This window comes from Lissotriton vulgaris, chromosome 3_1 (assembly GCF_964263255.1).
Source record: "Lissotriton vulgaris chromosome 3_1, aLisVul1.2, whole genome shotgun sequence".
Taxonomy (NCBI): domain Eukaryota; kingdom Metazoa; phylum Chordata; class Amphibia; order Caudata; family Salamandridae; genus Lissotriton; species Lissotriton vulgaris.
This window is the reverse complement of record NC_141689.1, coordinates 1,134,904,006-1,134,919,831: the sequence shown is the minus strand read 5'-3', so window position 1 is coordinate 1,134,919,831 and position 15,826 is coordinate 1,134,904,006. Positions and strand designations below refer to the sequence as shown.

Here is a 15,826-nt window from a genome sequence, read left to right as displayed (position 1 = left end):
ATTTGAGATTTCTTAAATGCAATGCATGAACATTTTAAATTTGTGAATTCGCAAATAGGGAGAGGTAAATTACCATGAAGTTGACCTTCATGGTAATTTGCGAAAACTTTCAAAAATGCACAAAAGTGCATTTTTGAATGTTTCATTTTACACACACACATGCCCTTGGGGCATGTGTGTATGAAAAATGCACTTAAAGTTATATTTTAGGGGTGCAGGGGGGGTCCTTTGGACCACCCCCTGCAACCTTGAAATAGCATTTTGAATTTGCGATTCGCAAATGCGAATCGCAAATTGAAAATGACTTCCCATTCATTCCTATGGGCCTCTAGGCCCATAGGAATCAATGGGAAGGGATTCCTTAATTGCGATTCGCAAATTGTGAATCGCAATTAAGGAAATTTAGGAAATCGCAAAAAAAATTGCGATTTCTTGGTGCATAGCCGTTTGCGATTTCTTAATTGCGATTCCTTCATTTTCGCAATTAAGAAATTGCAAACGGCAAAAATGATGCATGTGGCCGTAAGTATTTTAATGAATAAAAACATCTGAGTCAATACCACCTATTTAGTATCTGTCTTGACATGTCTGGGATGGCTTGTATTATGTGTTTAGGGTAAAGTTATGAATAACACAAGCCTTGATGTATGCTAACATGGTCTTTGTTTGAGCATTGAGATGGATGACTGGTTTAGAGTCTAGAGTACAGTACAGGCCTGTTCACCACAAATGAGGGCCTCTCAGCTTTTCACAAATGTACAAATTATATGTCCTTACTTGTTACTTATGTTTTGCCGCTCACATTAACAAGGTAGAAAAGGGATTTTACCATTCTTTACAGCATTTTACATTTCATGGTACCTGTTAAGTGTAAAGGATCTTGCAAGTTTCTGTTTCAGAGAAAATGGAAGAATACAAGAAATGCAGCTTCTGTGTACTTCCTAACATCTAGTCGCTTTTTAAATAAAACTTTATATTGGGGTTTGTATAGCAATACACAGTATAATCAAATAAATATTCATACATGAAAGGTCCACTAGCATTGTCATTGTACTGATTTTAGTATTGGTGTGACGTGATCACATGCTGCAATCACATAATCTGCCAAAATTGTCAGATAGTACAGTGATAACAGAGCTTGGCTTGGTTTATGATTGCTTCTGGCTAAAGTATTAATTGGTAAGAGCAGTATACAAATCATAGTTTAAATACCTTTGCCCGCAACTTGCCCGTAGCCAGTCATTTGTTAGCAAATCCGGCACATTCGGCCTTTAATTCTTAGATTTTGTTAAGCTTATTTTAGCAACTCCTAACTTTATGTGTCAAAATCTCTGCTACGATGCACAAAGTCATATGCTGGGGCTTTTCAATTATTCTCGGTAAGTGCAGACTACACTCTTTCTATGCTGTGTCCTTTTTGCTGTAATCAAACCCTGATTAATAATTAGCCTCTGATATTTTGAGGCCATTTGATCCATTCATTTTCCAATCAACACCATGTACATCTTTATAGAAGAGGAAAATCCTGGCACTGTCTCTTGTACCCATACCACACTTGTGCAAAACTTCTAAAGGACAGAACAACTCCATAGAGACCCTTTCAAGTTTCTTTAGGAGGACTGTGATATAACATGCTCTGTGAAGGGGTTTCAGCTGCGTCAGATGGTAGCTTTACTTAATTTGTATCTTATGTGTGAAACCCAAGGCTTCTTTTCAGTGGCTTTGCTCAATTGGGTCCTCATTCTGCTCCCTGCATTATGCAATGCAGGGCGCGCAACGAAATTCGTTTTCTTCATTTATTTGTTTACTTACCTGCAATCATCCATATTCCGGTGTTTACTACCCCCCCACCCTGCCCCTCCCCCACCTTTCCGCCCCACGGAACTCCCTCCACGGGCCACAACTGTAAACTAGCATCCAGAAGATTAATCTCCAGTGACTACCTCAGGTCATCAGGTCCTCCGTAATGTCTGCTGCTAGGGCACGCTTGAATTGCAGATATTTGAAACCCTGTAAGCCAGGTATTTCATGTTCTGTTTGCAATTGATCAATGGACATCAGACCCTCTCCACCACATCCATCTCCCAAGGACTTTATCCAAAATGGTTAGGAATCCCCTGAAGGGGGATGGTTCTCTTAGAGCATTCAAAACCCGAGTGATATCTTTGGTGCCATATTTCCTTTCCACCCAGGTTTCCTAGTCAACTTCTCCCAGGTTTTCAACATCGCAGCCATTGAGGAAGACACTTCATTGACACCCTCCCACCATATAGAACATATCTGTAGTAATTCTTTCCAACACAAGGCTCTGTACGAAGAATGTTTGGTCAACTATTGGTGCAAAGGCCAAGTCAAGGAAACATCACATAATTTGAGGCAAGACACATATCAACCATTTTTAGACCTTTAGGCTCATTGACACCCACACAGGTCACACCTTGTTTTTAACCTTACCAAAGATTCCCAAAAATCAAAGGTGATATTTCTGGGGGCATCTTTAGTTCATTTTGAATCATTCTTCACACGTCCTTTGGCTGATCTACTTGACAACATTGAGGCTAGAGAGAGATCTGGCTTCTGTTGGCTTCTTGAAAAAAGATCTCCGGCAAAGAGCCCCCTTCTAGAGCCCGTTGGGCATTGCAGCTTCAGCCCAACTAGGAGCACAGCCCGATGATAAAGCATGCCACCTTATGGTGGGTAAGGGCTTGTGTTTCACTACCATGTTGCCTATAATTATAATATTTTTGAAGGAGTCAAGTTGCTAAAGGGCCATAGTATGTTTTTGGGAAGGTGAAAAACATTATTTCCCCTCCCTTCAGAACTGGACACTTTCTTTTTGTGTTATCTGTTTTCAACAGCCATGCCAACAGCTTACCAGCTGTGTCCCGCACTACAAACTCTTTTCATTGTGTGCTGAGGTTTGACCCTTTTCAAAGAATAACAATTTATATTCCTCCGCTTTGGCTATAGGTGTCTTTGCTATTAGTTATCCAGACCCTCAACATGCATCTGATCCATCTATAATAGTTCTTCTACCAAAGCCTGCCACTTCTCCCTCCTTTATCTCTTCATAAGCACTATCAGAGAAATGGAAAGGCCCCTCACAACAGGCTTATATGCTCCCAATATTGTAATTCCACTAGGCTCAGAATGGATGTTCAATTTGCAATATTCTACTGGTTTATCGTTATCTCCTCAATCAATAGAGCATCCAGAAGCTCATGCATGAAACACATTTTAATCATCAATGGGAAGTAATCTGATATTCCTTTTGCCAGACCCTATCAATAAGTGGGCCATTCATACTCAATTCTGGAATAAGAGTAATGTACACCCAAACAATATAAGATGAATGTCTGCGAGGCATTCCTGATCCTCCAAATGTCACTTGGTCCTTTTACCCAGGTAAATTCCCCAAGACTTGTGGGTAGAGGACTATCAGTCTATCCTGGTATATGCCTGTCAAGAAAGTCACCCAATATCATGAGAAGATCCCCTTACAATCATATTTACCTGTAGTAGGTGAAGCAAAAGGAAGACCAGAGTTTTCAACATTGTTTCTTATAATCCGGGTAGGATATATATTTCTTGATCAATAGCAACAGCATTTCTTCCACCTCAAATACTCAAGGCTGCAGCATGCCTCCCTCCCTCCCTTACCCAAATGTGACCTCAATAGGAGAAATTATGTGGCTCGTCAAAAATAGTCAATCCCCGTGAACCTGAAGTGTAGCCAAGGCAGTGTATATCTACCTGATGTATGAACTTGCCAGAAGCCGTAAAGTAAGTCTCCAGGAGCAACACAATGTCAACCTCATGCCTGGATGACTATTGCAGGGCCACTCCTCTTTTTCTGCCTAGTCTATTAATGTTCCATGTTAAGTTCCATAGGCCACAAAATATGAAGAAGTCTTAAAAATGCCTCTGATTATGGCGGGGCAAGGCAAATCCAATTTCTAGAAAGATGCTGAGAGATTGGTCGCCAACTTCAGGACTAATTCCATAAAGGTATGCAGAGGCTTTAAATGTCTCTCATAAATATGCTAAATTAGTCAAGCTGTAAATCACCTAATATTTACTTAGGTAGGAATGAGATTACTTGGGTAGGGATGTGAGATGAAATAGGACTAGTGTGTTTCTAGGGTTCAGTCCTTAACCTATTTTGTTTGTTGAGTTCTTACTAAGTTAAGGAAATAATTTTACTCATAATATTTCTTGGCAAAAAACACATAATAAATATTAGATTGTTGTAAAATACTAGTAGTACATGTGTGTAATGATTTTGGGGCTCAGGCATCGATTTACTTAAAAACCTGTAAATGAGAGATTTTCTGAAAGGATCGTCTGACACTTAACACCCTTAACTACATACCCTTAACTCAGGGTAAGGGGTGACAGTCAGACAGTCAGTCAATCCACTTTATTCGATTCATTAAAATCATAAAAGTACAAAAAACAAACAACAAACAGACAATATTACAAATCATTTTGACATAATATTTAAAATAATATTACAGTTCATTTGGGCATAATGTTTGAAAACAGTTTCACAGAATAAAACAACTTATCCAAGTTGCCAACATTTAAAAAATTACAACAGTCCTTAAAAATCTTAATTAGGGAGAAATCATCATCAATTTTTTTTCTTCTTTAGCCTCATATCAGCTACGAGAAAACATGCAATACTAAAGATATCTCCTCGGTTACGCAATGTCTGTAAAAAAACTTGCGCTGGTCTAACCTGAGAAAAACCTCTTCCTCTCAGTAAATGTACCAGAAATCTCGTGCGAATATTAGAATAATAGTCACAGAATTTCAGTTAGCCGTCCAATTTTAGTCAAAGAATCTTCAATAGTACGAAGATTAGGCACAACACATAATTCAAAATTAATTAATCTTTCTTCAATTCGTGTTAACCTATCAAAGATAGGGGAAATAGATGACGCAATTAAAGCCCCCATTTTGACCCATAAATCCTCAGAAGCTTCAGGGGGAACATCCAGTGAGTCAGAGTTCAAAGTACCAGGGATAAATGTAGCGGGCTGCGGCTCTATTATCAGTGGACATGTCATAGTCACTGTCCTGCCATTCTTATTTGTCTTCTGCAATTTTGCACTTTTCAGCCTTTGCGGTCCCCCTCCCCTCTTCCTCTTTGTTGATGGCTCCGGAATTGGTCCCATAGTTTTCTTAATTTGAGTTTTAGATTTGGGCACAGACCTTGTAGCAAAACGTGGTAAAGTGCCACTAGATGTACCTTCTCGGTCCAATTCATCAGGAGAGGGGCTCTTTGGAACCTCCGCTATTGCAGAAAAATCCAGCGGGACGTGCAAGGTCTGACTAGCACCTCCAGCTAAACCATAAGAATCAGTGCCGGTGGCCAAACAAAGTTCAGGTGTACAAGCAGATGTCAGACCTCCCAATGATGATCGTTTGGGTTGCAAAATATCTAAAGATAGACAACGCTTAGTCAACGTGATCTCATGGGCTAGGACAGAACTGGCCCTGATTAAGAATTGGTCCAAAGTCCCTGCCACGCTTCCCCCAGATGGTGCAGTTCTACTCTTTCCGTCGCGAGTATTCATTTCAAGCTGGGTACGGTGACAATAAGAAGCCCAAGATGTTAGTATCCCACGGAAACAACAAAAATGAATATCAAACTAACATGGAAGACCGCTATAGTCAGAGGGGGGGCCCGGCCTGGCCTCATCCGGTCTCTAACGGGCTCAAACGGGCCGGCCTTTGGCCCGGGCTTCGCCCAGCGCACACGCCCGCACTGGGGGAGCCCTGCAGCATCTTCAAGCGCCGACTGGTGCGAAGACGGTGCGCGGCTCCTGCCGTGAGATTGCTGTGCCCCCTGGGGTTTTTAGTTGGGTAGCAGTCCTCAACCCCCAAAATGCAGGAGAAACAAATGTGGCCAAACACACAGCACAGGAAATGTTTAATTGGGCGTCCCGCGCCTCGGGAGCCCTGCAGCAACTTTAAGCGACGGCTGGCGTGAAGACGGTGCGCGGCTCCTGCCGTGAGATTGCTGTGCCCCCTGGGGTTTGTAGTTCGGCTGCAGGCCACAACCCCCAAAATGCAGGAGAAACAAATGTGGCCAAACACGCAGCACAGGAAATGTTTATTTGGGCGTCCCGCTCCGCTGGAGCCCTGCAGCAGCATTAGGCGCCGGCTGGCACGAAGACGTTGCGCGGCTCCTGCCGCTAGATTGCTGTGCCCCTTGGGGTTTGTAGTTCGGTGGCGGTCCACAATCCCCAAAATGCAGGAGAAACAAATGTGGCCAAACACGCAGCATAGGAAATGTTTAATCGGGCATCCAAGGTGACAGACACATGGCAGCTTCCATTTTTCTGAAAAGGTCAGTTTCCTTTTGTAGCTTAGGAATCCTACCAGGATAAACAACAATCTTGTATTAAATTAAATGCCTTTTTGGTGTTTGGCTTAAGTGATAATATAAGTGTAATAATAAATTTACTTCAGGTTGGATGTATAGCTCAGTCCATACCTGTTTGATTACTTCTTCTGAATATTTTCTGGAATATTCAGAGACAAAGTCAGAGAAACAGAAATAGTGAGACAAATTCATAGGGTTCAGAAAAGTAACCTTACAAACTGTTTGGCATCTATGATGACATTAAAGTCAATTGCATCACCTAACGTTTGGCAACAATGATAACATATAAGACTCACCACGTCCCTGATGACATCACAGGACCTTTCTTAGAGTCTGGCATCATGGAAATAATTGAAAAACGCCTACTTCAAATGTAAAAATGATTAATTAACTATAAAAATTCACTGAACTAGCTATAAACCCTGACCAAAGATCCTACTGAATTTGTTTAAAGGATCAGTGGGTACTCTCTCGGGGGATTAGTGCACTATACAAATCAATATAACATACGATGACTCAGTCACACTAGTAAGCGAAATTAACCTCTCAAGATAAAAATAGTAAAGACGCTGGTAAATAGCTTTCTAACTTCGTAAAAATGCTAAGCAGGTCATAATGCAAATTTATAGCGCTATATGTTCGGTAGTTTAAATAGTCGTTATAGTATTTTGGTTGACTCTGCTGCATAATATAAAGTTTCCCAGAGCCTCATAATATAATAAGGGAAAGTTGTAAACTACAGAACCATTTAATGCAGGTTACCCCTCCTGAAACAACCTTCATTTAACCTTGTCCGGATTAGCAAGCAAATGCAGTCTTGGAATATGACTTAATTCTAGCTCCATATTTAAACGAGCACATGAGCATGACATGTCAGCCTGCCTCTCTGGAAGGTGGTTTCACTAGATAAAATTGGTGAGAAATAGGGTTAAATGGCTTCTTTTGTTGCGTGCATTTTGAAAATGTTGACTAAAAGACATACTGTTTAGAGACTGTTCTGAGGACACCAAACTAATAAAATATTCTAAAATAAGACTAAAAGGGTCTGCCGCGATACGTAGGAGCAAATATTGTACCAAAGCTTGCTAATCAGGTTGTGACCCTCATACATCTAATTGCAGCGTTAACTATAAAGAAATTGTAGACAAGCCTGAACCACATCTCCCATTGAAATTAAGTTTTTTGTTTTGCTTAAAACTTTCGTGCCATTTGATGATGTGTGTGTGAATATAGCATTCACGCTAACTAGCATAGGTTTCTCATGCCCCGTTTCATTCAAGTATAAAGAAGTTAATTGAAGTAACATTGGTCTCTGCTATGGAAATTAATGCATAAAAGATTTGGTATGTAAGAGTTCAGAAAGAGTTATGTTTAGAGGTTGCTAGGAATCTGTTGAGTAGCTTTTGAGATATACATTTGAAAAAATGTGCTGGGGAGAGATCTAAGGTTTAAAACATGAAGATATTCTGTCTGTTAATTTTGTGAGCAGGAGTTCTGTCAATCACATTTCATTTGGAATTAAATAGGAAATTTGCGAGTTTTGAACTTTCGAAAAAAAAGAATGAGAAAAGAGGAGAGATGATGACGAGTTCTTGGTCACAAAAAAAGTAGCCATTTCCACAGAACTATTGGAAATAATGCTAAAAAAATGTGAAAAAAACATCAAGGGGTCGATTCCGATCCTGGTAAAAAAACCTCCGTACGATTCGTATCCCGAGCCCTCTCCGCATGAATCGTACCCGTCCGTCCGAGTCGCGCAGTACGATCCGTATTTCGTGAATCCGTCCGAATCGTCGCGATCCGTACGTACTGCAAGGCTGAAACCGTGAACCGTACGACTCGTACACATGCTGTACGACCCGACGAGTGCGATCCGGAACGGGGTATGAGGACGCGATTCGTACGGCCCACGTCGGGTAAGGGCGATTCGTACGGAACAGCACACAATCACATACACAACGTACGGTCCATACAACCTATGATCGCGGGGTACAGTGCGTACACCCCTTGATCGCAGGGGTACGCACCATACCCCTGCGATCATGGGGGGTAACGCACCGTACCCGGGGGGGGGGCGTTCCGTACCTGTTTCGAGGCGAACTCTGCTTTTACTGCTGTTTTCAGCTCTCGTAGGAAAAGGGTCGTACGGTGCGTACCCGACACAAATCGTACTTGCTGGGTCGGAAAAACCAGCCACGAACCATACGGATGTCGCGTACGGCGGGTTTCGAGGGAGAATCGTACAGGGATTTCATTCATAAGGTGTCTGTATGATTCGTACGGAGTACAGCTCCTGGTACAAATTGTACTTCATCGTACGTACGGGAGACATTGCAGGGTACGATTCGTATGGGAAAAACGCTCTGAACGGCTATTCGGAGCGGTTTTTCCCGAATCGGAATCGACCCCCTAGTGAACCGTAAATGTACAAATTTCAAAATAATTGGGGTTTGCTGTCTTCATTTCTTTACAGAAACCGGTGAAATTTTCTAAAGTTTGCAAATTTCTGTGAATCTGCGAATTTCATGAATACAAAACCAAAAGTAAATTCACATATTAGTCATCATTGTAATCAAGAATTGAAGAACGACTGAGTGAGGGTGGGTGAAGAATGGCACAGGTCAGTAATTAGGGTGCAAAATAACCACTTTAATATAGAATGAGCACCCAAACAAATACAATTTTGTGAGCATGCAATTGAAGTTTCAAGAAATGTACACATTTGAAAGAAATCATGAAAAACCAGACTGGATAGTTTGGGTAGGGCCTGGTTGGATGTACAGATGAATGTGTGTAGGGTATGGCCACAGGCCAGGTCTTGAGCACAACTGTTAATATAACTGGATGTTTATGCAGAGGACTTTGCTGCAGGACAGGCCTTGAGTCCAACATCTGCCAAGCATGGCAAGGGTTGTATGCACAGTTGTTGGGGTCGGGGTCTTGGTGGAGTCCTGCTCCTGCGTCCAACCCTTCCATTCACACTCAAGGACCTGGGGTAGGGCAATAGCATGGATGCACAGCCTGTGGCCCTCCATGCAACCTCTAATATTTCATTTAAAAATTACGTAGGAGCTGATTATGACTTTGGCGGTGCAGGAGTGGGGCGGCACGCTACCTCCCTGCTCCTCCACCCCAAAATAGACCACCACCCACCTGCCTTATTAGGAGTTTTCTCCTGGTCTGACAGGGTGTTCTTTGGTGTTCCCATACAGATGCCTTTGAGAAAGGCACGGCAATGGGAACGCCAAAGCAAGTTCCTGCACGGCATGAACTGTTTAGTCCATGCTGTGCAGGAACTGGGTGTGCATGCTCACATGGGGGTACACCGTGGTCTCCTCTGCATTCATCCCAGTGTACAGGGGCAAGAGTAGGCCCTGTAGAACCCCCTTTGTTTCCCCACTGCCAGCCTTTTCATGTTGTTAACTGTAGAGAAATTGTAGATATCGCTGAGTCGCATGTTCTTTTGAAATTACGTTTTTGGTTTGCTTATAAGTTTTGTGCCATTTGAAGAATGTGTTTGAAATATAGCATTCATGTAGCGTAACTAGTATCGTTTTTAGCTGCAGCCACTCCATCAGGGCGGAGGAGCGCCGCCCCCCTGCTACCACCCGCAAATAAAATATTATTAAAAAGGTTTTAAACCTGTTTTATTATTGCTTTATTTTAATCCATCTGGACCCACCCCCAGGACTCTGACGAGTCTTGGGGGTGGGTCCAGGAAGATGACACTGTGGTAGGGAAGTGGTAGTTCATTCCCTTGTCCCTTCTCTGTACATGAGGGTTTGGCTGTCCATTTTAGGCCGGCCGAACCCTCATGCACTGTAAAGCTTTCTCCAGCCCCAGCTGTGTTGCTGGAGCTGTAGAAAGCAGGCACAAGACAGGCTCCCAGTCTGCCTTGGAGCGCAAAGTTCTAGCGTTCAGGCCAATCCTGACGCTGCTTTCATGCAGCATCAGGATTGTCCGCAGTGCATTCTGAAAGCCTGTGCCTAGAAGATGAAAGTGCGCGATACAGCAGATGCCGACGACAAGCAGGTAAGTTATTTTTTTTTATTATTATTTTGGCTTCCGAACCCCCCTCACCCCTCACACACAGATCCCTCCTCCAGGCCAGTTTCACCACTTTGGTAGGTGATGGGCCGCTACTGATAGTTTTCATGTGCTCTGTTTCATTCAAGAATAAACAAGTTAGGAGAAGAGGTCAAAACAGATGTCTGTTGCTATGAATCTGTTGAGTAGCTTTTGACACATACATTTGAAAATGATGCTGGGCAGAGATCTAAGGTTTTGAAATGTAAAGATGTTTGTGAGCACGAGTTCTGTCAATCACATTTGATTTGGCAAAATTGTGAAATTTGCGAGTTTTGTACTTTAGAAAGAAATGAATGAGAAAAGAGGAGAGTTGATGACGAGTTCTTGGTCAGAAAAGAAGGTAGTCATTACACATAACTGTTAGAAATAATGCAAAAAGTGAAAAACACATTTACTGAACTGTAAATTTACGAATTCCGAAATAATTGAGGGGTTGCTGCCTCCATTTTCTATACAGAAACTGATAACATTTTCTCAAGTTCATAACTATTGGTGAATCTGTGAATGTGATGAATACAAAAACAAAAGTAAATTCACTTATAAAGCATCGTTGTAATCAAGAATTGAAGACCGACAGAGTGAGGGTGGGTGAAGAAAGGCAAAGGTGGAGAAGTGGAGAAGTGTGGCTCACTGGTTAGAGCAGGCAGACCCTGAAGCAGAAGTCAGACCCGGGACCAGGGTTCAATTCCAGACGCGGCAGGGTCTTGAGCTCAAATGTCCACAGACTCGACAATTCTCGCTTCGGTGCCTGACCTAATCATGGGTTCACACTCTGCAACTCTGGGCATTAAGCTTGCTTAATCTCCACAATGGCCCCCCGCGGCGGGATGCCTGGCTTTCACCTTGGGGATGCCCTGTAGGGGCTATCTCACAGGGAAAAGCCAGGACGGGTTCCCAAGGCAAGCGCCGAGATACCTCCCCGGTGATCGAGCGCTATATAAGAGCATACAAAAAAAAAAACAATCATTATGGTGCAAAACGACCACTTTAATATAGAATGAGCCCCCAAACAGATGCAGTTTTGTGAGCATGCAATTGAAAATTTACAAATTTGAAATAAATCTTGAAAAAAACAGACTGGATAGTTGGGGGCAGGGCGTGGCCACAGGCCAGGCCTTGTGCACAGCTGTTAAGATGGCGGGATAGTTGTGCAGAGAACTTGGCTGCAGGCCAGGCCTTGAGTCTATCTCCTGCCAAGCACTGCAGAGGTTGGAGGGTTCAGGGTCTTGTGGCAGGCCTGCTCCTGAGTCCAACCATTCCATTCACACCTAAGGAACTGGGTTTGGTGAAATGGCATGGATGCACCGCCTGTGGCCCTTCATCCCACCTCACCTCTAATGTTTAATTTGAAAAAAATGACTAAAATATTCACAGAATAAATAGAATTAAAATAAAGTTATTGTTCAGGTAGTGCAAACACCGTAACATTCATGTGGTGAAAGAAAAAGTGAAATGCACTTGATAAAACACGCTCAATGTGACAATACTTAAATACCCTCGAAATGAATCTCACAAACCACATGACATAAAAACTACAACAGGCACATAGGTGATCTGATCTCAAATGATGTGACAGATTCCATCAAAAATTACATTACTGGTGACCTTACATATTATCTTAACATTGACCTAATTGATGACATTATCAATGACAACTTTCTTAGGATAGTTGTTATTATGTTATGAGTATTGCTTTAAGATATAAATAGCGTGCCTGAATCTCTTTTTAAAAATATCATTCTAGTGGATATAAATGTTTTAATGTTAACTTCAGCTGGGTAATACTTTGGTAAACACTATTTAGAACATTATATTTATGCCAGACAATAGTCAGATAACGAAAGTCTGGGACGATACCTATTGTGAGATCTGGAACAGTTCATTTGGGGGCTAGTCATTGTTTTCATGGTGGGTGCGTGAGTTATAGTGGACAATAACTGGTGAATTTCATAGGTTTTGCTTTGGAACCATGATGTCACTTTAAAGTCAGCGAATGCTCTAGATTTTTTCTCTCACATGAATGTTGCAGTGATTGCACTGCCTGAACCATAACTTTATTTTAACTGTGCTTTTTAGTATATAAAAATAACACCACAAAACCTTTAATTTTACATTAGTAGTGCTTTGTATTCACCTGCATATGCAATATATATGTCTATATTTCAAACGGCAAAATCAAATCGGTAAATTTTAATCTATTGATCAAATCATTGCGGTCTACCTTTAATCTAGCAGGAAGTGTTCAGCCTATCTCAAACGATGTTCTATCTGAAAATCTGTCCTTTTGATGTTAATTAATTCTGATTGCATTGCCATCAACTATCATACTAACCTACTTTCAATGTCTCCCATTTCAGGTTCCGGAGGGCAATCATTTCCATGATTTGTTGCCAGTCTCACAAGGAGATAAATATTACCAACTTTCTACCCATGGACACCTCTACCTCAACCACAACTCAGTGACAAGCAAAACACTTTGAAAGGCAGCGTCAAGTCATTTACTCACATTAGCCCAATAGCCAAGGAAAAGATATGCCAAAATCTGGCAGCACGTTTTTCTACTGTGTGGTTGCAATTGCTTTTACTTACATTTTGAACATTCTCAAAACCAGATACTATACATATGTCAACTGGGAGTACCAGTTTCTAAGTCTGTCTTGCTCATTGGTACCCTGGCACTGCCTTTGCTACTCCTGATCTGAGGACAATGAAGGTAGTGGTAGGAACAGAAAGTAAAAAACATTCTTATACCCTTGATTAGTTTGTACAGTTTCTATTCTTTGTGCTTCCACCAGAGCTTCAGCAGCATTTAGAAGGCTATTGAGGGGTGACAGGTGGCTCAAGGAGTCAGTCCTGTATGAAGAGATGCAAGGTGCCACTTCTGCTATCCCTGGCATTTTAGTGGATTTATGTCCATGTTTACTTTGATAGAAAGAGGAAGGTATAGGCCATTTTCTGTTAAGCCACGTAAAGTTGACTTAAAATTGGCCTTGCTTATATGGAGTTCTAGACCTTCTGAAGAGCACTCCATATTTTTAATAGCATTGATTGATTTCACTCCTTTAAATTCTATTAATGAGATTCTGTTGACTACAAATAATATAAATGTATATTCCAGTGTATCATTTACCTCTTGTCAGAACCTGTTTGGGCGACTGTGGCGGCTCGCATAGGGCGTGCTGCGGGGTGGTGAGGCGGGGCAGGGGTAGTAAACTCGGATATACGACGAATCGGAGGGAAGTAATTATTATGTTCCGTCGTATGTCCGAGTTTACTACCCCCCCCCCCACCCTGACCCTCCCGTGCCGCACCTCACCACCCCGAAGCACGCCCTATGCGAGCCGCCACTGGTTTTTGAGGCCCTTAACTACTGCTATCCATCAGCCTGACCTACTATGGAACTGCAAATTGAACACCAGATATGAAGCTTCGTACATGACCCTCAGAGTAGTGAGGTTAGCAGTCCAAGGCTTCTTAGGGCGGTAGTGTGGGAGGTAGAGACTCACAGCTCAGCAGTTACAAGCTAGCATGCAATAATGATTGTCCATTCCAGTACTTATTTTTCTATTTAGAAAAGAGAAGTTCGTTATTATACAAATACCACCGAGTGTTTAATAGATACTACAGACAAAATAGGCAAAAGCATATCAGGTTTATGATAATCTCACATGTGCAGGCTCACCTTGATAAGCATAAGCAGACATTTATGTTGATGGCCCATAGACCTGATCTTAAATGCCCCAGTGACTGGAAACCCTCACTGTAGCTTTTCTGAAAATCCAAGAAGTTCTAATGTCTGGTGCGCATGTGTTCAAGGGTGTTGGAGTTACTTGAATGTGGATGCAGTGGGTCCTTGGCAGGAGGCCCTCATTTGGGCGTCTGCGTACTACATCCCCACCATCCTCTGAAGTTGTTCAGTAGCTCTGTGCAGACTGTTACTGGTCAGTGAGTGCAGCTGCTGGTGCTAGCAAGGAATACGCCCAAACCAAACGCCCCACCAAACAAGTAAAGAATCCATCCTCCGGTGCCAGTGATCCTTAGTCTAAAGCAATCCTCCACTCGCTGGCAGAATGAGTACACGATTGACTGGAGTTGAAAGCAGTCTTTGCAAGGTGTGAACTTGGTCGCACTCTCTTGTGTTCTCCTTCCCCATGGTTGACACAGCTTGCCAGTTACGGTTTAAGTATTCATTTAGAAACAAGGAAATCTTCTCCAGCACTCAGGTCAGCCCCTGTGTCACACCCTCCCATTCTTAGGTGCACTGCACAGATGGTTAACAGTGGTCAGCAAGACAGGGAGACCCACACTTAGCACTTGGGTCAGCTCTTGCATCACTCACACACTAGTTGGCACTTCTGGGATTTCCCGTCCACTCTGGCACAGCATCGCCGCTCCTCTGGGCAGTCTTTTCTTGCAGTGATACCTTCTGTTGCCCTCTCTTTGCAGGACAGGTAGTCTACCCCAGGGAGGCAGTACCACACTCCTTGCTTAGTTTCCAGAGGATGTCCCTTTACCTCTGGGTGACAAGCTCCCATCTACACCAGTCCTGGATCTCAGGAATTTCTCTGGCACTCTGTGGAGTACCAAAGACAAACACTTTCCTAGGCAGTGAATACCAGTGGCATTATATTGATTTATTTAACATGATATGGGGGATGACCCAAGCTCAGTGCAATCAATCAACAACTATTTAAAACATATTATTTTTTCTTTATTTGTGTTTATCTAAAGAATTCAAACATGAAAAAGCAAAAAATTCAAAACATTTACATACAGGTGCATATACATCAGTTTTAACGTATTTACCATGAGTTACGAGCGGTAAGCACTTTGTCCAAAACAATATAGACATACAAAAATACATAGACAACAGTTATACATGGAATAGAGTCTAGAAAAAGGTTATTAAAACTGGACAGTTGATATATTGTGGCAGATGGTAACAACTGTTAAAGTTCTCTACGTGCGTTTCAGCACAGGACGTGCCTTCATCAGGAGAGCCACAGAGGTATATCAAGCTGAAAAATGGGTGCGCTGGCCAGAAGAATTTCAATGGACCAAGCGAGGAGGTAGAAACAGCTTCCACTGAGGGTAACTTTCAATGTAGGGACACAGTCTACCTGCAGTGAAATATGACGCCAGGCAAAACGTTATGGAAGGTATCTAATAGAGTCAATAGGGATCCTGATCTTAATTTTGTGAATACTATCGAGCGCTTGAAGTCACAGTGGTTGCATGGTCAGATGGTTCTCACATTGGTAAATGGGGCGGTGAAAAGGCTTATTTGATAATAGCTGCAAACTATCAAAGACAAAAGGTACGTGAATTCCAATAAAGTATGAT

The 15,826-nt window shown here is 42.3% G+C and overlaps 1 protein-coding gene across 1 annotated transcript in view; it reads left to right on the top strand.

Annotated features, from left to right (window-relative positions):
* The window catches only part of RRH (retinal pigment epithelium-derived rhodopsin homolog), a 182,596-nt gene extending 169,358 nt beyond the window's left edge, over window positions 1-13,238 (top strand). Inside the window, exon 7 of the mRNA XM_086963136.1 lies at window positions 12,841-13,238. Coding sequence (XP_086819262.1) covers window positions 12,841-12,946 — 106 coding nt within the window. The 3' untranslated portion in view covers window positions 12,947-13,238. The remainder of the gene's footprint in view (window positions 1-12,840) is intronic.
* The last annotated feature ends 2,588 nt before the right edge of the window (window positions 13,239-15,826 follow it).